Source organism: Rattus norvegicus, chromosome 7 (genome assembly GCF_021556685.1).
Source record: "Rattus norvegicus strain SHRSP/BbbUtx chromosome 7, alternate assembly SHRSP_T2T, whole genome shotgun sequence".
Classification (NCBI taxonomy): Eukaryota; Metazoa; Chordata; class Mammalia; order Rodentia; family Muridae; genus Rattus; species Rattus norvegicus.
Genome location: NC_141540.1, coordinates 132700753 through 132725701, shown reverse-complemented (window position 1 = coordinate 132725701; position 24949 = coordinate 132700753). Strand labels below are relative to the sequence as shown.

Below are 24949 nucleotides of genomic sequence, written 5' to 3'. Positions count from 1 at the left end.
TCACATTTTGCTCCTTCCCATGAATCACTGGCGTTCCCTCTTCATAGAGCGCACCAAGGGTGAAAGCTGAATTCTCCCTCACCTGATAAGGCATGGGTGCTTGTTATGACAGATGTGCAAAGAAGAAATGGAATGTCTTTCTGAATTTCAATTATTTGTGTACAGTCCATTAGAATGCTTTGATTTCGGCTGTGGAAATTCCTTGACTCTGAAATTCTCAAATAATATGTAATCATCTTGTCCAACTTCAAACTCTGAGAGCTGCAGCCTCTCCAGGTGAAACCACTGTGGTATGGTTAAATAAGGAAAAGGCTGCAAAGTGATGCATTTTTTTCATCCCATTAAAATCATTTGGGCATCTTCTTTGTGTAGTTCTGTCTTCATCCTTGGGCTGCACTCATGAGCAGAATACTCAAGGATGTCTCTCCCGACATGGCACTCACTGTGGCAGCTGGTAACCAGAAGGGAATGAAAGCCACAAGAAACCTGGAGAGTTCACTGTTAGTATGTACTTTTTTGAGAGAAAAAAGCAAATTTTATGTAATATTTTTGGTCCTGATATATAGACACCAGCCAATAGGGTGGCACTCTCAACCGTATAAAATTTAGTCCCTACAAATCCATGGTTTTCAGGGAATTCTTAGGCAAGCCTGCAGGCAGGATCCAAAGGGAAAATGCCTCCCTTTCCTCAGCTAACCTTCTCACTCATGTTTGCTATCTGAAGAGGGACCTGATTTTTTTTTTAAGACAAATCACAGAATAACAGCTCACCTATTAGAACTCCCTGAGTAGTGGCATTGCCTCCCAGGGAAGTCGTAGCCTCTGAGAGAGAAAACAAAGGAGTAAAGACAGTGGTCTAAAAAAGTGTGCACTGTACTGTTATGAAAATGCAATGCCTACATCTGAGGTGTATTTCCATAATTCCGTGTATTAGATTCCACTGATTCTTTAGTTTCCAAAGAGATTGCAGTGGAACGCAACTTTGCTCAGACTTCAATTATGTATGTGCCTAGCAGTTGATAAGAACTGCAGCTCCACAAAGTCACTCCTGAGACTTGTCATGCTAGAAGCTGTGCTATGCAATGATTCTCTGTGAAGTCAACTGAGACAGTTCTCAGCCATTTGCTTCGAATGTGTGTGGTCATTAGTTTAGACTGATTATCATCTAGCACAATGGCTCTCAACCTTCCTGATGATGCACCCTTTAGTGCCGTTTCTCATGTTTTGGTAATCCATAACCATAAAATGATTTCAGCACTATTTCATGACTGTAATTTTCTGCTGTTATGAATTAGAGTGCAAATATTTTTGGAGAGAGACATTTATCAAAGGGATCACAAACCACAAGTTAGGAATCACTGATGGAGCAGATGCCTTTGTGAGCTTGGGAAGATAAAGGACGCAATACAACTTTTTTTCTCCATCATTTTCTTATCACTAAAGCTTAATAAATAGTGTATTTTCAGAAGATTTCAATGAGTTACTAGGAGGGAAAGTATAAGCCCCTGTTCTGTGGCTACTTCATATTTTACTGTTTCATTGACTTGGAGGGAAGTTGTGGCCACTGAGAAAACAAACGATGAAATAGATTATTGGTAAATATTTAAGGGCAACAAAAAACATCCTGTAGTCCTCTTTGAATAAGTCAAAGGAAGCATCCACTGGTGGAAGGGCACATAGAATACTCATATCACATCGCTGTCTCATCTGTGTTAGAAATGTGTGGGGCAAGAGTTGTGGCAGGGATAAGCTCTGTGATGCCTGAAACCCAAATGGGACAGGAATTATCACCGTGGCTTTCGTTGGTTTCTGGAAGACTTACTCTTCAGAACTCTACAGAGTCCTACCTAGTCCCCTTTCTCTCCCACCTGCAATGGGGTGCATTGTCCACTGACTATTCCATTCCAAAGCAATCAAAGGGATCGGATTCTCAACTTGAGATGGTATTCCTAACAGTCTACAAGAGAGAGGCAGGTAGCTTTCTCCCATAAACATTTACTTACTGCCCAGAAGTGAAATGCAATGAGTTAGCAGGTATGCTGAGAATTTTAAATATCAAGAACATACTCATTATTTGTATTGCTTTGGGAACATAGAAACCATTGTATAGGAATGTTTCTAAGGCTTATTTATGTTATCTCTAATTCAGAATAGAGATCTCATGAATATTTTTATATATAGGAAAAATTCTGCAGAACAATTGGACCACCCATTCTATTTCAATAAAGGCTATTGGTAGATTCTTACAATATTAAGTGTCAAAATGAGGATTTATTTTCCCTAAGATGCACAGTCACTGAGTAACTACAGGATTTTGCAGGAAAACTACTTCTAGATAGGTCACTGGAATGGCCCAGATAAGTCAGAGGAATTTCAGCCAGTGCTCATGCTCATGCCCACATCATGGGTTGGTCATCTCCAGCTGTCATGAATTCAGCTCTAGCACTTTCCAAGAAAGCTGTAGCTCCTAATGAAATAGAAAGAGTGGAGGTAAGGAGTCTGGGGTATCTCAGGTAAGGTTAAAAATTATTGGTGCACCATCTCAACAACGTGGCTGTATGAAAGTCATCATGCATAGCCTAGTAGTGGTGCATTGAGAGCAATCACTTTGCTTTTTACGGTAAAACAGATATCTTGTGTTACTTTCGTTTACATATTCACATGAACATAGCCAGTTCTGTGTGAAGTCTGTTCTGAAAGGGAATTAATGCACCGTTATTACTATTTGGGAAAGGACAAGAAGAGGGACGGCAGAAGCATAGACACCAAAATCTAACATCACTCAGTCCATAACATCAAAGACTTCAATCTGATACAGATATTATCTGTTATAGTTAAGACACCACCATTTTTTCCAAATATGCATTTATAATCTCATGTTTTCTTACCTGTTACTACAGGCTGTTTTGATGGCACTAAAATAAAAAATACATAAAATATTTATAAATATATAACTTAATCCCTAAAATTTTATTTATATACCAGATTATGAGTATCGGAGGACAATTACATTCTTTTATGATTCTCTCTCTGCTCCCCCTCCCCTGGTGTACGTGTGTGCGTTGTGTGTTTTATTCCAGTTGTGTGCATATGTGTGGGTGTGCTTGTGTGTGTGTGTGCCTGTGTATGCTTTTGTGTGTGTTTATAACTTGTGATTCATGTGATTTAATCCAGTCGTGTGCATGTGTATATGTGTGCTTGTGGGTATGTGCCTGTGCATGGATGTGCATACGTGTGTGTGTGTGTGTGTGTGTGTGTGAGAGAGAGAGAGAGAGAGAGAGAGAGAGAGAGAGAGAGACAGAGAGAGAGAGGGGGGAGGGAGAGAGAGAGAGAGAGAGAGAGAGAGAGAGAGAGAGAGAGAGAGAGAGAGAGAGTTGTGATTCAGGTTATTTTAGTCTAGGTATGTGTTCATGTCTGGTATTCTCTGTGAGTCTTAACCTCAACTTTCTCTTTACTTAATATTTGATACTTTTGCCCATTAATCTACACAATCAGATCTTGACCTTGGGATCCTCTTCTGTCAGCCCCCAAGCTGCTGAGATTAAAAGCTTGTGCTACCCTCTCTGATCCAGCTAACATTTTTGAACTTTCAAGTGGACAGGACAAGAACAATATATTGATATACATTATACAAATGTATTTTATGCAACTTATATTCAATTAGTTCATCTGGGATTCTGTCAAATTGTCCTAACAAAAAAAGATAGAGTCAGGATGAGATATGTTTGGAAAGTGTATTATAACACACTCCTTCAAGAAATCTAAGTTATGAATCATTAAGCTAAAAGCAAGTCATTGCCTGTCTCTCACGTAAACGTCTGCACAACTGTAGTTCTTCCGTGACTGTAATGAAAGATTAAGTCTTGAAAATGGTAAACACAATTTAAGATCAATATACTCCACTGGTCCCTTGAAGGCATTTTGTCACTTTACAGTGATGGTGTCCTACATTTGAAATAAGCCATCTAGCTCATGTTTGTTTGACTTACCATAGTTTGAATAATGAATATATAAACTTATTTGAGTATCATCCAAATATTCATCTTTTCTAATATCCAAGTCGAATAAATGAAGCATAAATCCTTGTCAGAAAAGAGTGAGCCATCTAGTCCTTAAGTCTACAGATTGATCCCTCAAATCTTTCCATTTAGTCTATTCACTAAAGCCTCAATTTTATGTAATACTCTGCAAACTAAGAAATTACACTACTGTCATTGAGAGATTTTTTTATCTTGTGTGTGTGTGTGTGTTTGTGTGTGTGTGTGTGTGCATTTTATTGCATGCATATATGGTATGTATGTATGTATGTATGTATGTATGTATGTATATAGGGATGCACATTCAAGTATGAACTTGTTGCCTGTGGAGCAAGAAGCAAATATCAGATACCCTGCAACTTGAGTTACAGTCAGTTGTAAACTACCATGCGAGTACTGGAAATGAGTCCAGAACACTGCAAGAGCAACAAATGATCTTAAGCACCAAGCTATCTCTCCAGCCTCTGATGTTGTTGCTGACACCATTGTTGCTGTTGTTGGTGGTGTGTGTATATATGTTTATGTGTGTTTGTATGCATGTGTGTGTGTGTGTGTGTGTGTGTGTATGTGTGTGTGTGTGTGTTGGGGTGGGGCATGTGTCATGGCTCATGTGTGGAGTTCAGAGGACAGAAAATTTTGTCAGTTCTAACCTTTCAGCTTTACATGGGTTCTGGGAACCAAACTCAATCTTCATGTTTATGTGGCAAGTGCCTTCACTGGCTGAGCCATCTTCTGGTGCAGAAACGAACACTTTCTCTAGTACTATGCCTCTGGGTCCCTCTCTACTCTGGATATTTAATGCACAATAACCTTGAAAAGGGACTGTAGTAGCATTGAGAAAACTAAATTGCTATATAGGCATTTGTGAACTTGATATCAAGTTCAGTCGGAATGATATAAAGGGGCTACAAAATGGTTAATTAATAATCCAGCAGCGTTATATTTTTTGCCAACTAAAACTCTCTGAAGCTTGTTGCACAAAAATAGAACTGGTTTCCTATGTTAAAATCTTATGCCCCTTTTTGTTACTCACGTCTTCGGTTTTCATTAGAAATGGGTGACAAGCTTTTCTACAGGATCATTAAAGATCACGGTGCCTTATTCTTTAAAGCAAAGGTATCTCACTAAAAAGCAGAGACATTGGGATGAGGTAGAAATAGCAATTCCACCACATGACTTACTACAACCAAACTGACACCTGGTTAGACAATGTCTTTGGCAAGGTTTTTCATGAGTAATATGTGAAAATAGTAAACATTCCCATAAACAAATGAGATGATGTCTTTAAATAAATATTTTACATTCCTAATCGGCAAATCTAAAAACGTGTCAAAAATGCATTGGACAACCACATTCACAGTGGTCCCTCCTGATGAAAATGTTGTGCTAAGGCCATGTGGGATCTGAACTCAATCAAAGCCACGGGTGGTGATCTGGTTTTGAGGGAGCACCACCCCACCTGGGTGGGTGTCACCCGTCCGCTCATCCAGTATCACGGCCTTCGGCAGCAGCCACAGTCAATTACTGCAAATTCAGCAACAGAGCAGGTCAAGAAAACAGGCAATATACAGCTGTCATACTCTCTGAAAATCCAGGGAAGAAACAGAGATTAAGGAAGAAAATGCCTACCCAACAAAGGAGAAACCCAGAATTGAATACCCAAACCCATATGACTGGATGATGACATTAGAACACAATCAACAAAGGAAATACATTTCCATCAAAGCCCAGTTATCCTACTACAGCCGAACCTGAATATTGCAGCATGGGCGCAGCACAAGAAAAAGACTTTAACACCAACTAGAGGATGACAGAGGCCCTTAAAGGGGAAATTAATGAATTCCTCAAAGAACTCCAAGAAAACACAAAGGAAACAGTTGAAGGAAGCCTTTAAAACTGTTCAGGACCTGAAAATGAAAATAGACTCAATAAAGAAAATAAAAATGAAGGGAATTCTGGAAATGAAACCTTTAGGCGTTCTAACAGGAGCTACGGAGGAAACAGAATAGAAGAGATGAATGAGAGAATGTCAGACATTGAAGATATGATAGAAGAAACTGATACACTGGTCAAAGAAAATGGTAAATCTGAAAACCTTCTGACACAAAACATCCAGGATATCGGGTACAGTACGAAAAGACCAAACCTAAGAATAATAGGAATAGAGGAAGGAGAAGAATCACAGCTCAAAGAGCCAGAAAATATTTTCAACATAATCAGAGAAGAAAAATTACTTAGCCTTAAGAAAAATTTCCTAACCTCAAGAAGGAGATACCTATAAAGGTACAAGAAACATAGAACACTAAATACATGGACAATAAGAGCTCTCTTGCTACATAATAAAACACTAAATATATAGAACAAAGAAAGAATATTAAAAATTGCAAGGGCAAAACACCAAGCAACACAAAAAAAGGTAGAACTATTAGAATTATACCTGAATTCTCAATGTATACTTTAAAAGCCAGAAGGGCCTAGATAGATGTCCTGCAGACTTGTAGAAGCCACAGATGCCAGCCCAGACTACTATACTAAACAAAACTTCAATCACCATAGAGCAAGAAAACAAGACATTCCATGATAAAGTCAAATTACACAATATCTATCTACAAATCCAGCCCTGCAGACACCCTTCCACGATTCTTCAGTTTTGGTGCAAGCACTCTCATTTGACACATAGATTATGAATAGTTCTCAGTACAGTTAAAATCCCCTAGGATAGAAGCAGGATTCAGGCAAGTTAATATGTACAAGGTATTTGTGCATTTTAGACAGTTCATGTGCTTTTCACAGTAATTTTTTTTATCTTTTTTTTTTCTTTTCTTTTTTTCCGGAGCTGGGGACCGAACCCAGGGCCTTGTGCTTACTAGGCAAGCGCTCTTCCACTGAGCCAGATCCCCAACCCTTTTTTTATCTTTTGTGTGTGGGTTTAGATGACTCACAAATGCTTTCTTTGAGTGCTAACTGTTCTGTGTTTTTATTTTGTCAATTAAGTTCTATTTAATATATCCATTAAAAATCAAGATAAGTGAACACTGATCTACAAGTCACGTTTTTAAAAGAAAAGGTTCTGTCTCCTAAACACCATTGACCAATCAATTCATTTATATTTTAATCTATTTCTTCAATGCAAAAAACAAGAGCATTATACCATGCAAGAACTGCTTAGTAAGAGATAATAATTCCTCCTGCATGGTTTATATATTTGTCATTGAAAGGGCTTTTATTTCTCCAATAAAAATCAGAATAAAAAGTTCTCAATAAACATAATATTTTAAAAATTAGGTTGGTTGTTTGCTTAATTTCTAATTTCATTATTTTCAAAATTCTTGCTGTATCAAATTTTGATCTAGGATCTCCAATTTCCACCGGTTAGTCTTTTAAATATTAATAGATTTTAAACATAATGCTTCGCCCAAAGCTGAAGCAGTTGTCTGCTCTGCTGAACCTGTTCAATCCAGTTGGAAAACAAAAAGGTTCTGCCTAGAAACTGCTGTTATACTACCAGTACAGTATAACAATGCTATACAAGGAAATGCTATACAAGGAAAACCCACAGTGAAACTAAAATACTCACTTTCTAAGTTTTGAGTTTACCTCAATCATTCTCTTTAGTGGGTCCTTTTAAAAATACTCTCAGATTTGTTATAAATAGCTGAGGTCTTTCTTTGTGTTGGCCATTGTTGGGATACCTTGATATGCTGGTGGCCTCAATGCCAGAAGGTCCACCTATGTTGTTTTGTCTCTAAGTAGACACCCACAGAATTGTCTGTCCTACCTGAACAACACTCGACAAAGCTGGGATTACATCGACTTCTAAGATTTCTGAGAAGTGAAGGCAGATATCAAATATTCTTTTGTGTTCCCTTCTGTGTCCCACCCCCTTTCCAAGTACCCCAATGCCTTTGCTTGCGATTATCTGACCCTGTACTGAATCTCAATGCAAACTCATTACCTGGCATACTGGAGGTTCTTCCTCTTGCTACATTTGATTTGGCTGAGATTCCAGTTGTCCCTGCTAAGAGGAGAGAGAGAAGACAGAGGTAAGATGACTGGTATACTCATGATGTCTCCACAGCCACTTCTGCCACACACAGCACAGTTCCTTTTGTTTAAAGTGAAGTACAACAGCTCTTCCTAACTTCACCCAACCGCCAGGTCCTCATCCAATTTTGGACTGTATTTTCTGCTTCAGAGCGGTGTGTGATCATAATTTGTAATCGTCAACAATTAGCCTTAATCCTACATATATCTAAGAGTCACTAGCTTAGACTATTTAAATGCAAATTTCCCATCTCCTAGTAGAAACTCCAAGGCTGTTTGAAACAGGAAAAACCTGGGGTTTATGCTGTATGCAAATGGACTCGGGTCCCTTTTCAGCTTGTGGGACAATGGTGGCAAGGATAAAAGAGTATGCTGTCATTACATCATCTTAATGGAACAGTAAGAGAATTCAAAGAGCTCCTGTTCTCCTTCCCCTCTCACAGCTTCTATAAGCACATTTGCACACATGAGGATAGTATATAATAAATATATTGTATATTACAAGTTAAATATTGTACATTATATATCATATATCTTATATATAATGCCAAACCTTGAACAACATCCACACATACACACACCCTATAGACTATAGATTATGTTCAGGCTTTACTTCTGCCTAATCAATGATCAGATCTGGAAACAAATCTTTACATTAATTTTCCCTCCCTCCTTTGCAACAGATTTCACCTTCCTGTCTTCTTTGGCTGAAGACAAGCTTTGTTGATATGCTTCTGTTAAAGAAATATGAAAAAAATAAATTGTCTGTGGCCCAAGGAAGGGAGGGGTAGGGGAGGAAGGGTGTGAGACGGAGGAAAGAGGAGGAAGAGGGACGAGTGGAGGAGGATGAACAGCCTCTGTACAGGTCACCTCATGCTGCATCATGGAGCAGTAATGCGTGGCTTCTGGGCCAAAGGGTAAACGGCTGCAGGTCTGTTCCGTGTGTCTGGCAGGCCTCCGTGGGGTGTCTCATGGTGAGCACCCACCTGCCAGGCACAAAACACCACCTGTTCCTTTCCTAACCTGTCAACAATGCTGTCGTCAAACTTCTGGATTTCTGCCAGTCCAAGAAGTGAGGGATGACACTGCAGTCCAGTTTGAATTTGCACGTTGGAGGTATGTGGATTTCCGCACTTGGAATTCCTACCTATCCCGGCTTATTATTAACTCTAAACCTGTAGAATGGAAGGCTGATGTTGCCTGTCCTTTGTCTTCTTGCTTGTAGCCTGGGAGCATGTCCCATGATTCTGCACTGAGATGCTGGGTTTATCATGACTGAGGAGTCTGCATGATTTTAAGGAGAAATGCACTCATACCTCTTATGGTAGGTGCTCTTTGTCTGTGAGACAATGTTAATTAAACACCTCTTTGACCTCTCTGAGGATAACAGCTGTTTCTATTTCTCATAGATAAATTACTAGCATGAACTTTATTACTGAGATTCCTAATCTTCAGAATGCCTTTACTTAATAGAAATTACCAAGCACCTTTTTTTTTTTTGGAACTGAAGGCTCTTTCTTCATCTTTATCAAACTTACCTTTCTTTTATTTTGTTCACGAACTCTTAATAATTCATTTGGCCACTTACTTCCTGTTGCCTAGCAACGTTTATCTAACTTTCATCTCATTTATTTCTGTTATATATCAACATACTTTTCTTTTACTTTTGACATTAATTATATTATTTCTCCATCCCTTCAAACATTCCCGTGTCGCCCTCCTTGTTCTCTTTCAAGTCAGTCAATCAATCAATCAATCAATCTCTTTTTTATTAATTGTTGTCACAGGGATCTCTAAATATTGGCCCAAATACTCAGCACTTACACTTCTCTCCCTATCCCCTCTACTCCAGTCCCTTCTGGTTTCAGAGCCTTGGTTCAAAGTGTCTGTGCCTCTTCAGTGCTTAAATGCATCTTCTAGTGAAATTAAAAGTACACCTGCTGCCTCAAGTTACTCTGTGGTTTTAGCTGCTTCCTACAGAACAGATGTTCAAGCTATATTTAAGCAGGGATAAGCCCTTGGCTTGCATTTCCACCCATTTGGTATATAGTATATACTGCTTTGGGGTTGGCAGATCTAATGTGAACCTTCTTCCTTCCCCTAAGCCCATTCCAGTCCTTTCCCCTCCCTCTGCTTTTTCTCCATCCATCTCTCCCTCCATCTCTTATTCCCCTCCTCCCCTCCCCCTCCCTTCCTTGGGCCCCGGACAATTTATTTTTTTTTCATGTTTCAAATGAAACATTTTCTAACCCACAGAAATAAATGACTGTCACCAAGACTTTTCCCAGCTACGAGGTGAGTTCTTTCTGTGTGTACATTTAAGAGTTTTGTTTTTGAAGAATGTTTTCTTCTGACTTACACAAAAAAAAAAAAAAACAGTAGGTCTTGTCCACTGACATTTTTTCTTATACATATTTGCATATTGTATGTGTTGACCATGTTTGTCTGTTTCCGTGATACCTGCACCCTTCCACAGCTCATTGTGTTCTTTGTTTGCAGTGTCTAAGAAGACGGGCCTATCGGCTTAGACTTGTAACCAGAAGTCTCAGAGAAGAGAACTATATTGAGTTTGAAGGCAGCCTGGGGTACTCAGCCAGTGCTGGGCTGTCTCACCTATGTGAGTGTGAGACAAAATTAAATTAAAAGTTATCTGTAATGTTTGGATGGAAGAAATCTTCTCACTCAGTCCCACCACTCCCCCAAAATCTGTATTTTTAGCCTGTTTTTATTCCTCATTAGGCAACTTGCCATTTGGTCCTCATGTCTCAGATACATTTTCCTTCTCTCTGATTTTCTCCCTTGCTTCTTACAAAGTGCTATTTCTATCTGTGCTGTCCATGTATTTTTCTGTGAGTTTCTGAGCTCATATGTTACATCTCTTTGTATTCTTATTTTTCACTTAAAATACCTCCTAATATTTCATTTTTGTCTCGTTTCATGACAGTAATGTTTCAGAACTTGCTTGCTATCGCTAAAATTTTAATTCATGCACAGGAATCACTGTATAAAATTATGCACAGACATTGGGTCTGTTTTTGGTTTTGTTTTACGCTTATTCTGGATTGGGTTTCTGTGGTGGTGTAGCAGCGGGAGATCTATGCAGTGGTAGATGAGCTTCCGGCTATGCCCCTTGTTTCTTAGACCAAGAGCTCCCTCTTACGTTTTTATAGAGAAGGGATCTTTTACAAGTGGGCTCTTTCCTTTGTGTGACTTCTGATTACTGACTGCTATGTTGCATTAATACAACCTTGTCTTCATATGCTTCAGTATTTCCTCTGATACCCAGCCTGCACAGGTGTTCCTCCACATATTAAAATGGCTCCCTCTGTTCTAGAGAAGTTCGGTGTTTTCCCCAGCTGCTCAGTTATCTGTCTATGCATGCTCTAACCCTCATTTGTTCGACTTCACGGATGTTTCCACCTGCTGGTCTCTGATATTCTCCAGTATTGTTCTTCCAAGAGGGAACTGTTTCCTTCTGGTCCTGAGTTCTACCTGATAGAGATATGTGCTCTGCCATCGATGGGACCTTCCCATATGTCCCTCTTTTGATGTCCTTCCTGGCATCTCACCTCTGCTGTGAGAACTCTCCATCCTGTTTCCTGGAAGGTTCCTTCCCATTCTATGGAATCTTCACTACACTACACCTGATCTTTAGACTATTTGTCCCTCTTTGCGGCTGAAAGATATACCTGTATATTCTAGCTTAAGTATCTACCAATGTCTCATCTTTGTTAAAACAAAAACCCCTTAGTGCCTTTGGTCATTTGTGCTGCAGTTCTTTGAGCACAGGTACGCATTCATGATCAAGCTGGTCTTGCCACTCTGTGCTTTTGATAAAAGTGTTTCTGGTATAAGTCAATGAAAATCAAATACTGAAACGGAGACACAATATCCAAGATACAAGATAAGGAAATTTCTCCATAGATTCATTAACAAACACTACATCTACATGTATTGTTTTCCAAAGGTGAATTTGGTGAGACTTGTTTTTAACAAATGATTCTGCTGGGGCCTCTCACTTGACAGCTTCTGTTATACTGGAATCAGAAATCTAAAGAATCGTAGCTACTTGGCTGGGCAGTCCTCCAGTAGAGTAGTATGCATCTCACCCTGTCTGAGTATTTATCCACCAGGCTCATTTTTACTCTTTTTTGACCTTTACTAAAATAGATTCTATGTTTAGAGGATGCTTTCAATTATGCTTTCCCAATAGCTAAAATATACATGTCTTTGAGTTCTCTGAAATTGAACATAGCCCTAGAATTACATTGGCTTTTTCTTATGGCCTGAGTCATTAATTAAAGTATACAGTTTGGCCTTGCCATACACTGGTGATTCTAATGTTAAGGTCCTATTCCCAATTGGTTCTTGATTTATCAGTAATGATGCTATGGGCCAATTGCTGGGCAGAAGGATAGGTGGGACTTCTGGGTCCCAGCAGGAGCTAACAGATGCAGGAGAGGATAGGAGTGTTTGACAAGCTTCAAAGGGAGAGAAGCCAATCAGCCATGTGAGATCCTGGGCAGGGTAACCACATTCTCCTTCTTCAGGTGGGAAGATGGGGTGTTGAGCTGGGACTGAAGGTGGTTGGTCAATTGAAGTTGAGAGCAGACTTCGAGTGCTGAGCTAACAGTATTGGGAATGGCATGCTAGCCACCATAGATTACTAGTGCTCAGCTCCTGAGCCTTAAGGTAGGCTGAAATTGAGCAAAGGTGTGTGTCTGTGTTTTTCATCCTTGGATGGATCCAATACTCTCTGGGTGGCAGCTGGTAGTGCAGCCCATTTCCAGAGCATTAAGGCAGGGTAGCAAAAGCTACACCGTGCGACAATACAGTCTCCTCAAAATAGAATAAGTATATTCTTTTTTAAATCCAACTAACTGTAGCTCTTATGTAAAGTGAGTTCTCCTTGGCACACACCCAAAAGACTATGTATCCTACTAAAGAGACATCCGTATGTCCATGTAACATTGCTTATTTACAATAGTGAGGGGATGGAGTTAACCTATGTGTCTGTCAACAGAAGAGTTGATAAAAAAAATCTATGGTAAATTGTAAAACAGAATTTCCTTCAGCTATAAAGATAAATGAGGTTATGAAATACGCCAGAACATGGATGGAAAGAATGGCGCTCAGCCTGCATGCAGTTCCAGAACTAGCAGAGAAAATTACAAGCCACCAAGGAAAAATGAATCCTGTACAAATATGAACAAGCCAACAATCCAGTTGTTGACTGGAACATATCATTTTTAAAAGTTCCTTATTTAGGTAAAATTTATGCTTAACTAGTATCCTGGTGACTCTGTGTGTGTGTGTGTGTGTGTGTGTGAGAGAGAGAGAGGGGGGGGGGAAGTGAGGGAGGGAGAGAGAGAGGAAAAGAGAGAGAGAAATTGGTATGGTTAATTTTACTTAAACATGAACTTTTGAGTCTGAAGTGAGCTCATAATGAACCAAAATTCAAAGAGGGGAGTGTGTTAGCTTGTGCCTTGTCTGAGAGCTAAGTCAGGGAAAATTGGGAATTGTGATGGCCATGATGATGGATTCAGTGGCCCTTCCCTAGACTTTACTGCTAGAGCTGACCAGTATGGGGTAGGGAGAACATGTGCACAGTCAGGACAGCATAGCGCTGTGGTGCCCTTGGAGGAGACATTTTAAGAAAATAGAAAACCAAAAATCTTGACATTGCTAGACATCTCTATGTCACTGTATGTCTCTGAGTTTCAGCGGATGGGTAAGTATCAGAGGAACCAGTGGGCTTCTGGTGAAAGATTTCTTTCCTGCATAGCCACGGGCTCTGAAAACATTGTCTACTCACTAGAGTTGACTGCAGATGGGATCATCTCATCAGTTGGGATCCTGGTTCTTTTCAAACTGAAAAATACATGTGTTCCTTGTTCTTTTATTAAAGGATAAGACATCAGACTGTCCTTTGCCTACAAAATATCTTACATAAGTTTACTTGTACTTTTTTCTTTGATGTTCTATCTTTCCAGATCCTTAGAATCCCCAACGCCTTGTTTCTTTTTATGCTCAACCACTCACTATCAACTTGCTAATATTAATATATCTGAAGTTACTAGTTTATAACCTGTGGTTCTAATAGAAACCAATTGTGAAGTTTTAAAATGTCTTTATTTCGGGGCACTTTATTTTCTAAGAGTTCAGATTTTATGTGTCTGATAAAACCCACATTAGATCCACTGCAGCCATTTCTAACTTCTACAAACCATGAGCCACCAGCATACTCTGGATGTGGTGCCTCCTTCATCATGAGGCATATCCTGTTGCATCTGATAAAAAATGTAATATTTTTTAAATGTCTAGTCACAAGTCAATTGATTCCATTTAAAAAAATTTCTTCTAAGGCAGATAATGTGATGTTCTCTTATTTATCAGGCATAGTGGCTTGCTCCTAGAGTGGGAGGTAACAGATGCACCCCGGGACTGGACGTAAGTCATCTCACCCCAAATTCTACATTGTATTTTGTGCTTCTCAAATGAGCTGTGGAAAGGCACCAATTTAAAAAGGTCCCTTTCTGTACAGACTTTGAATAAAATTTCACAAAGTGAATTCAGACATACACGTGATAAAACTATGATCCTAGTGAAATGTCAAGACATTGTCACTGAATAAGACATCCAAACATTGCTTAAGATTGTTATGTGTGCAAATGGCTGTTCTTAAACAGAAGCCAAATGCTTCTTATGACATCGCAGACAATCAAAAAGTTCTGGGAGCCGGGCTTCCCACAGCGTTGTTAAGATGTGCTCTGTATGCCTGCAATCAGAAGGCATAGCTGGCTGACTTGTCTGGGTCATCCTGGTATTTCTGTTCTACAGTTCGCCAACAGGACCTTAACAATGGTCACCCTACAATTCAGTCAGTTTAATTATCCAACTAAAGTAACTTTGTCCCTCTATAATTCAGTCAGTTTAATTATCCAACTGAAGTGACTCAGCTTCTTAATTTTGTTGCACTATAAATGTTATTTGTTTCTACCCAGTGATTTTGATGTAGACATAATTTATTCCAAAAATAAATAAAATAATAAAAAATTAAAAATCCGAAAAAGAAAGCTGTGAAGGCTAACTCAAGAAATTTGCTAAGACCTGAGAAAGAGCTGGCAGATTTCTTGAGAAAATTCTCAAGGCCAATACTCAATGATTAAAAAAACGAGGGGTGGGGAGAGGCAAAGAGAGGAATCAGAGGAGAAATGGAAGGAAAGATCAAAGAAAGAAGAGAGGGGGTAGAAACATTTCTAAGCAAAATAAAGTAAGTAAAGAAGAATAAAATCAGGTCATGGACTACTTGATACAACCACAAAGAACAGTCTATGGGTTACACCGAAGAAATGGCCTCATGCTAACACTGGAATTTCTGCTCAAATTAGACAAACTCTGAAGATTTTGAAGAAGTCCAGACATGTGCTGAATCTGGAGCTTCCTGTCCAGTGTGATGTGAAGAGAAGTGTAGTCAAGTTGGAAGGCTACAAGAAGTAAATCCCAAACCGATAAGGTAATTATCAAACTGTCCCACTAACACATCTACTCAGCTGCAGACATGTTATCCTAAGAAGATCCCATGAAACATTGATGCTCTAGGCACAGTTCTCTCAAACCTGTGGAAAAATTCATGTGCTGCCTTAATCCTAAACTCCTGAAGAGGCTCTGCACTACCTAATGTTGTACCGATGCTAGAGGCCCCAGAAGCTGATCTTCAGGTGGAACTGAAGAGGCTCTGCACTACCTAATGTTGTACCGATGCTAGAGGCCCCAGAAGCTGATCTTCAGGTGGAACTGAAGAGGCTCTGCACTACCTAATGTTGTACCGATGCTAGAGACCCCAGAAGCTGATCTTCAGGTGGAACTGAAGAGGCTCTGCACTACCTAATGTTGTACCGATGCTAGAGGCCCCAGAAGCTGATCTTCAGGTGGAACTGAAGAGGCTCTGCACTACCTAATGTTGTACCGATGCTAGAGACCCCAGAAGCTGATCTTCAGGTGGAACTGAAGAGGCTCTGCACTACCTAATGTTGTACCGATGCTAGAGACCCCAGAAGCTGATCTTCAGGTGGAACTACCCCTGCTGACTCCTGAACTGCTTCCATCAGATCCCCGTGTTGAACTGGGCTGTGCTGTTGAACTTAGCAAACAGGAGCACTGGCTTGTGACAAGCTTCGAATGTGAACGGGATTCTGGGAAACGCATTTAAACAAAAAGAATGACCAACCTTTCCATATTGACAAGAACATCAATATTTTCCTGATTGACCACATTTAACACAGAGAGCGAATGTTTGGAATTACCTGATATTGTGACTGTGGTACCAGGATATCCAGAGGTAGAGACAGAGGCTGAGATTATATTTGAGCCTGCGCTCAGGCCATTAGCGTCAGCTGTGGAAAGAGCAGGAGTTGAGCTTTCAGCAGAGACTGTGGAGGGGGAAAGGCTTGCAGGTGTAGAGGCAGGAGCTGAGGTTTCATTAAGCGCGGCCAGAGTGGTGGCAGTGGTGGTAGTGTAAACTATTCTAGAAATAGAAACTGCAGTGGTTGAGGTAGCAGAAGATCCTGATGGTGAAAAAGGTACTCCAGATGTGGAGGCAACATGTGATTTGGGAATAGGGACTGCAAGGGAGGTGGTCATTGTGGTGCTAGTGGTATTGTCTGCTTTTACAGAAGTGATCGTTGAACCAGCTGAGGTATCTGCAGGGCCTACTGATGTACCAGGTTCTTCAGATGAGGAGAAACCAGCTGATGTTAAATTAGAAACTGCAAGAGAAGTGGAGGTTGTGAAGGAAGGACTGTTGTCTGCTTCGACAGTAGTGGAAAGTTCATTAGCTGAGGTAAAAGCAGGTTCTGGTACTTCACCATTTTCTCCGAGGGTAGAGACAAAAGGTGAGGTTACATTAGAAACTGCATAGGAGATGGCTGTGGTAGTGGTGATGCTGGTGGTAGTAGTGGAATCTGCTTTTCCAGAAGTGAAGGCTACACTGCCTGAGGTACCAGCTGGTCCTGTAGAAGAGCCAGGTTGTCCAGATGTGGAGACAGCAGCAGACATTCCATTAGAGACTGCAATGGTGTTGGATGTGGTGCTGGTGCTGGAGCTGGTGCTAGGCGGGGTTGTGGTGTCTGCTTGTTCAGAAGTGGGGGCTGAATTGGGAGAGGTGGCAACTGGTTCTACAGGTGTGCCATCTTCTGCAGATGTGGAGGCAACAGGTGTTGTTTCATTAGAGAGTACAATCGTGGTGGTGGTTGTGGTGGTGGTGGGGTTGGCTGTGCTGGTTGTTGAGGTGGTGGTCGTGGTGGTGTCTCCTTTTCCAGAAGTGGAGGCTGCACTGCCTGAGGTACCAGCTGGTCCTGTAGAAGAGCCAAGTTGTCCAGATGTGAAGACAGCAGCTGATGTTCCACTAGAGACTGTTTTGGTGGTGGTGGTGGTGGTGCTGGTCGTACTTGTGGTTTCTGCTTTTTCAGAAGTGGGGGCTGCATTTGGTGAGGTGAGAGCAAGTTCTGCTGTGTTCACAGGTTGTTGAGATGGGGAGACAGGAGGTGCTGTTGAATTAGAGGCTGCCCTCAGCCCACTTGTGCCAGAGGTAGACAAGGCAGGAGCTGAGCTTCCAGTAGGTGCTGGTGTACTGGCCTGTCCCCCAGCTGTGGAGACAACAGGACCAGCGGTTCCATTAGGGGGTGTTGAACTGCCTACTCCTTCAGATGTGGTGACAGGAGCTGAATTTCCTTTAGATACAGCTGTTGTGACATCCATCAACACTGTGGAGACAGCAGGAACAGGGCTTGTAGAAGAGCCTAGAGTAGAAGCTGGACTTTCAGTTGTAGAAGCAGGACCTGAGCTTTCATTAGAGGCTGACGTATCTGACCTTACAGGTTTAGTGGCTGCACTGGCAGTGGTGCCAGCAGGAGAATCTGTTCTACCAGGATTTCCAGATGTTGAGACAGGAGCTGAGGTGGCATTAGAGACTGCGACGATGGTGGTGGTGGTGGTGTCGCTAGTGGTGGTATCTGCCTTTAGAGCAGTGGAGGCTGCACGTTCTGAGGTACCAACGGGTTCGGCTGGTGTGCCAGTTTCTCCAGATATGGAGGCAACAGTTGTTGTTTCATTAGAGACTGAAATCGTGGTGGTGGTGGTGGTCGTGGTAGTGTCTCTTTTTCCAGAAGTGGAGACTTCAATGCCTGAGGTACCAACGGGTCCTTTAGAAGAGCCAGGTTGACCAGATGTGGAGACATCAGCTGACATTCCATTAGAGACTGCCATGGTGGTAATGCTGGTGGTTGTGGTGCTGGTGCTGGTGCTGGTCGTGGTTGTGGTGTCTGCTTTTTCAGAAGTGGGGGCTGCATTGGGGGAGGTGGCAACTGTTTCTGCTGGTGTGCCATCTTCTACAGATGTGGAGGCAACAGGTGTTGTTTCATTAGAGAGTACAATCATGGTGGTGGTTGTGGTGGTGGTGGGGTTGGGTGGGCTGGTTGTTGTGGTTGTGGTCGTGGTGGTGTCTGCATTTCCAGTAGTGGAGGCTGCAGTGCCTGAGGTACCAGCTGGTCCTGTAGAAGAGCCAGGTTGTCCAGATGTGGAGACAGCAGCTGACGATCCACGAGATACCGGTTTGGTGGTGGTGGTGCTGGTGGTGGTGCTGGTGCTGGTGCTGGTAGTACTTGTGGTTTCTGCTTTTTCAGAAGTGGGGGCTGCATTTGGCAAGGTCAGAGCAAGTTCTGCTGTGTTCACAGGTTGTTGAGATGGGGAGACAGGAGGTGCTGTTGAATTAGAGTTTGCCCTCAGCCCACTTGTGCCAGAGGTAGACAAAGCAGGAGCCGAGCTTCCAGTAGGTGGTAGTGTACTGGCCTGTCCCTCAGATGTGGAGACAACAGGACCTGCCGTTCCATTAGGTTCTTTTGAACGGCCTACAGCTTCAGATGTGGTGACAGGAGCTGAATTTCCTTTAAACACAGCCGTTGTGCCTTCACTCGCCCCTGTGGAGACAGCCGGAAGAGGGCTTGTAGAAGAGACTAGAGTGGAGGCTGGACTTTCAGCTGTATAAGCAGGACCTGAGCTTTCATTAGAGACTGCCGTGGGAGCAGCTGTGGTGGTAGTGGTCATATCTGCCCTTGCAGGTTTAGTGGCTGCACTGGCAGTGGTGCCAGCAGGAGAATCTGTTCTACCAGGATTTCCAGAAGTTGAGACAGGAGCTGAGGTGGCATTAGTGACTGCGACGATGGTGGTGGTAGTGGTGGCGCTAGTGGTGGTGTCTGCCTTTAGAGCAGTGGAGGCTGCACGTTCTGAGGTACCAACGGATTCTGCTGGTGTGCCAGTTTCTCCAGATATGGAGGCAACAGTTGTTATTTCATTAGAGACTGAAATCGTGGTGGTGGTGTTGGTTGTGGTGGTGGTCGTGGTTGTGTCTGCGTTTCCAGATGTGGAGGCTGCACTCCCTGAGGTACCAGCGGGTCCTTTAGAAGAGCCAGGTTGACCAGATGTGGAGACAGCAGTTGACGTTCCATTAGAGACTGCCATGGTGGTAATGCTGGTGGTTGTGGTGCTGGTGCTGGTGCTGGTCGTGGTTGTGGTGTCTGCTTTTTCAGAAGTGGGGGCTGCATTTGGTGAGGTGAGAGCAAGTTCGGCTGTGTTCACAGGTTGTTGAGATTGGGAGACAGGAGGTGCTGTTGAATTAGAGGCTGCCCTCAGCCCACTTGTGCCAGAGGTAGACAAGGCAGGAGCTGAGCTTCCAGTAGGTGCTGGTGTACTGGCCTGTCCCCCAGCTGTGGAGACAACAGGACCAGCGGTTCCATTAGGGCCTGTTGAACTGCCTACTCCTTCAGATATGGTGACAGGAGCTGAAGTTCCTTTAGATACAGCTGTTGTGACATCCATCAACACTGTGGAGACAGCAGGAACAGGGCTTGTAGAAGAGCCTAGAGTAGAGGCTGGACTTTCAGCTTTAGAAGCAGGACCTGAGCTTTCATTAGAGACTGCCGTATCTGCCCTTATAGGTTTAGTGGCTGCACTGGCAGTGGTGCCAGCAGGAGAATCTGTTCTACCAGGATTTCCAGATGTTGAGACAGGAGCTGAGGTGGCAGTAGAGACTGCGACGATGGTGGTGGTGGTGGTATCGCTAGTGGTGGTATCTGCCTTTAGAGCAGTGGAGGCTGCACGTTCTGAGGTACCAATGGGTTCTGCTGGTGTGCCAGTTTCTCTAGATATGGAAGCAACAGTTGTTGTTTCATTAGAGACTGAAATCGTGGTGGTGGTGGTGGTCGTGGTGGTGTCTCTTTTTCCAGAAGTGGAGACTTCACTGCCTGAGGTACCAGCAGGTCCTTTAGAAGAGCCAGGTTGACCAGATGTGGAGACAGCAGCTGACGTTCCATTAGAGACTGCCATGGTGGTAATGCTGGTGGTTGTGGTGCTGGTGCTGGTGCTGGTCGTGGTTGTGGTGTCTGCTTTTTCAGAAGTGGGGGCGGCATTTGGTGAGGTGAGAGCAAGTTCGGCTGTGTTCACAGGTTGTTGAGATGGGGAGACAGGAGGTGCTGTTGAATTAGAGGCTGCCCTCAGCCCACTTGTGCCAGAGGTAGACAAGGCAGGAGATGAGCTTCCAGTAGGTGCTGGTGTACTGGCCTGTCCCCCAGCTGTGGAGACAACAGGACCAGCGGTTCCATTAGCGCCTGTTGAACTGCCTACTCCTTCAGATGTGGTGACAGGAGCTGAAGTTCCTTTAGACAGAGCTGTTGTGACTTCCATCAACACTGTAGATACAGCAGGAACAGGGCTTGTAGAAGAGCCTAGAGTAGAGGCTGGACTTTCAGCTGTAGAAGCAGGACCTGAGCTTTCATTAGAGACTGCCGTGGGAGCAGCTGTGGTGGTAGTGGTCATATATGCCCTTGCAGGTATAGTGGCTGCACTGGCAGTGGTGCCAGCAGGAGAATCTGTTCTACCAGGATTTCCAGATGTTGAGACAGGAGCTGAGGTGGCATTAGAGACTGCGACGATGGTGGTGGTGGTGGTGGCGCTAGTGGTGGTGTCTGCCTTTAGAGCAGTGGAGGCTGCACGTTCTGAGGTACCAACGGGTTCTGCTGGTGAGCCAGTTTCTCCAGATATGGAGGCAACAGTTGTTGTTTCATTAGAGACTGAAATCGTGGTGGTGGTGGTGGTCGTGGTGGTGTCTCTTTTTCCAGAAGTGGAGACTTCAATGCCTGAGGTACCAGCGGGTCCTTTAGAAGAGCCAGGTTGACCAGATGTGGAGACATCAGCTGACGTTCCATTAGAGACTGCCATGGTGGTAATGCTGGTGGTTGTGGTGCTGGTGCTGGTGCTGGTCGTGGTTGTGGTGTCTGCTTTTTCAGAAGTGGGGGCTGCATTGGGGGAGGTGGCAACTGGTTGTGCTGGTGTGCCATCTTCTACAGATGTGGAGGCAACAGGTGTTGTTTCATTAGAGAGTACAATCGTGGTGGTTGTTGTGGTGGTGGTCGTGGTTGTGTCTGCGTTTCCAGAATTGGAGGCTGCACTCCCTGAGGTACCAGCGGGTCCTTTAGAAGAGCCAGGTTGACCAGATGTGGAGACAGCAGTTGACGTTCCATTAGAGACTGCCATGGTGGTAATGCTGGTGGTTGTGGTGCTGGTGCTGGTGCTGGTCGTGGTTGTGGTGTCTGCTTTTTCAGAAGTGGGGGCTGCATTGGGGGAGGTGGCAACTGGTTCTGCTGGTGTGCCATCTTCTACAGATGTGGAGGCAACAGGTGTTGTTTCATTAGAGATTACAATCCTGGTGGTGGCTGTGGTGGTGGTGGGGTTGGCTGTGCTGGTGGTTGTGGTGGTGGTCGTGGTGGTGTCTGCATTTCCAGAAGTGGAGGCTGCACTGCCTGAGGTACCAGCTGGTCCTGTAGAAGAGCCAGGTTGTCCAGATGTGGAGACAGCAGCTGACGATCCATAAGAGACCGATTTGTTGGTGGTGGTGGTGGTGCTGGTGCTGGTGCTGGTCGTACTTATGGTTTCTGCTTTTTCAGAAGTGGGGGCTGCATTTGGTGAGGTGAGAGCAAGTTCGGCTGTGTTCACAGGTTGTTGAGATGGGGAGACAGGAGGTGCTGTTGAATTAGAGGCTGCCCTCAGCCCACTTGTGCCAGAGGTAGACAAGGCAGGAGCTGAGCTTCCAGTAGGTGCTGGTGTACTGGCCTGTCCCCCAGCTGTGGAGACAACAGGACCAGCGGTTCCATTAGGGGGTGTTGAACTGCCTACTCCTTCAGATGTGGTGACAGGAGCTGAAGTTCCTTTAGACAGAGCTGTTGTGACTTCCATCAACACTGTGGAGACAGCAGGAACAGGGCTTGTAGAAGAGCCTAGAGTAGAGGCTGGACTTTCAACTGTAGAAGCAGGACCTGAGCTTTCATTAGAGACTGTCGTGGGAGCAGCTGTGGTGGTAGTGGTCATATCTGCCCTTGCAGGTTTAGTGGCTGCACTGGCAGTGGTGCCAGCAGGAGAATCTGTTCTACCAGGATTTCCAGAAGTTGAGACAGGAGCTGAGGTGGCATTAGAGACTGCGACGGTGTTGGTGGTGGTGGTGGCGCTAGTGGTGGTGTCTGCCTTTAGAGCAGTGGAGGCTGCACGTTCTGAGGTACCAACGGGTTCTGCTGGTGAGCCAGTTTCTCCAGATATGGAGGCAACAGTTGTTGTTTCATTAGAGACTGAAATCGTGGTGGTGGTGGTGGTTGTGGTGGTGGTCGTGGTGGTGTCTGCGTTTCCAAAAGTGGAGGCTGCACTCCCTGAGGTACCAGCGGGTCCTTTAGAAGAGCCAGGTTGACCAGATGTGGAGACATCAGCTGACGTTCCATTAGAGACTGCCATGGTGGTAATGCTGGCGGTTGTGGTGCTGGTGCTGGTGCTGGTCGTGGTTGTGGTGTCTGCTTTTTCAGAAGTGGGGGCTGCATTGGGCGAGGTGGCAAGTGGTTCTGCTGTTGTGCCATCTTCTACAGATGTGGAGGCAACAGGTGTTGTTTTATTAGAGAGTACAATCGTGGTGGTGGATGTGGTGGTGGTGGGGTTGGCTGTGCTGGTGGTTGTGTTGGTGGTCGTGGTGGTGTCTGCATTTCCAGAAGTGGAGGTTGCACTGCCTGAGGTACCAGCTGGTCCTGTAGAAGAGCCAGGTTGTTCAGATGTGGAGACACCATCTGACGTTCCACTAGAGACCGTTTTGGTGGTGCTGGTGGTGGTGCTGTTGCTGGTGCTGGTCGTACTTGTGGTTTCTGCTTTTTCAGAAGTGGGGGCTGCATTTGGTGAGGTGAGAGCAAGTTCGGCTGTGTTCACAGGTTGTTGAGATGGGGAGACAGGAGGTGCTGTTGAATTAGAGGCTGCCCTCAGCCCACTTGTGCCAGAGGTAGACAAGGCAGGAGCTGAGCTTCCAGTAGGTGCTGGTGTACTGGCCTGTCCCTCAGATGTGGAGACAACAGGACCAGCGGTTCCATTAGGGCCTGTTGAACTGCCTACTCCTTCAGATGTGGTGACAGGAGCTGAATTTCCTTTAGATACAGCTGTTGTGACATCCATCAACACTGTGGAGACAGCAGGAACAGGGCTTGTAAAAGAGCCTAGAGTAGAGGCTGGACCTTCAGTTGTAGAAGCAGGACCTGAGCTTTCATTAGAGGCTGCCGTATCTGCCCTTACAGGTTTAGTGGCTGCACTGGCAGTGGTGCCAGCAGGAGAATCCGTTCTACCAGGATTTCCAGAAGTTGAGACAGGAGCTGAGGTGGCATTAGAGACTGCGACGATGGTGGTGGTGCTGGTGTCGCTAGTGGTGGTATCTGCCTTTAGAGCAGTGGAGCCTGCACGTTCTGAGGTACCAATGGGTTCTGCTGGTGTGCCAGTTTCTCCAGATATGGAGGCAACAGTTGTTGGTTCATTAGAGACTGAAATCGTGGTGGTGGTGTTGGTCGTGGTGGTGTCTCTTTTTCCTGAAGTGGAGACTTCACTGCCTGAGGTACCTGCGGGTCCTTTAGAAGAGCCAGGTTGACCAGATATGGAGACAGCAGCTGACGTTCCATTAGAGACTGCCATGGTGGTAATGCTGGTGGTTGTGGTGCTGGTGCTGGTGCTGGTCGTGGTTGTGGTGTCTGCTTTTACAGAAGTGGGGGCTGCATTGGGCGAGGTGGCAAATGGTTCTGCTGGTGTGCCATCTTCTACAGATGTGGAGGCTACAGGTGTTGTTTCATTAGAGAGTACAATCGTGGTGGTGGTTGTGGTGGTGGTGGGGTTGGCTGTGCTGGTGGTTGTGGTGGTGGTCGTGGTGGTGTCTGCATTTCCAGGAGTGGAGGCTGCACTGCCTGAGGTACCAGCTGGTCCTTTAGAAGAGCCAGGTTGTCCAGATGTGGAGACAGCAGCTGACGATCCACGAGATACCGGTTTGGTGGTGGTGGTGCTGGTGGTGGTGCTGGTGCTGGTGCTGGTTGTACTTGTGGTTTCTGCTTTTTCAGAAGTGGGGGCTGCATTTGGCAAGGTCAGAGCAAGTTCTGCTGTGTTCACAGGTTGTTGAGATGGGGAGACAGGAGGTGCTGTTGAATTAGAGGCTGCCCTCAGCCCACTTGTGCCAGAGGTAGACAAAACAGGAGCCGAGCTTCCAGTAGGTGGTGGTGTACTGGCCTGTCCCTCAGATGTGGAGACAACAGGACCTGCCGTTCCATTAGGTTCTTTTGAACTGCCTACACCTTCAGATGTGGTGACAGGAGCTGAATTTCCTTTAAACACAGCCGTTGTGCCTTCACTCGCCCCTGTGGAGACTGCCGGAAGAGGGCTTGTAGAAGAGCCTAGAGTAGAGGCTGGACTTTCAACTGTAGAAACAGGACCTGAGCTTTCATTAGAGACTGCCGTGGGAGCAGCTGTGGTGGTAG

The 24949-nt window shown here is 44.2% G+C and overlaps 1 protein-coding gene across 1 annotated transcript in view; it reads right to left on the bottom strand.

Moving 5' to 3' along the window:
• Muc19 (mucin 19, oligomeric) overlaps positions 1-24949 on the bottom strand; it is a 122983-nt gene that overhangs the window by 14656 nt on the left and 83378 nt on the right. Inside the window, 5 exon segments of the mRNA NM_001309489.2 lie at positions 7993-8055; positions 16388-19157; positions 19185-19560; positions 21631-22472; positions 22500-24929. Of these exon segments, the coding sequence (NP_001296418.2) occupies positions 7993-8055; positions 16388-19157; positions 19185-19560; positions 21631-22472; positions 22500-24929 (6481 nt within the window).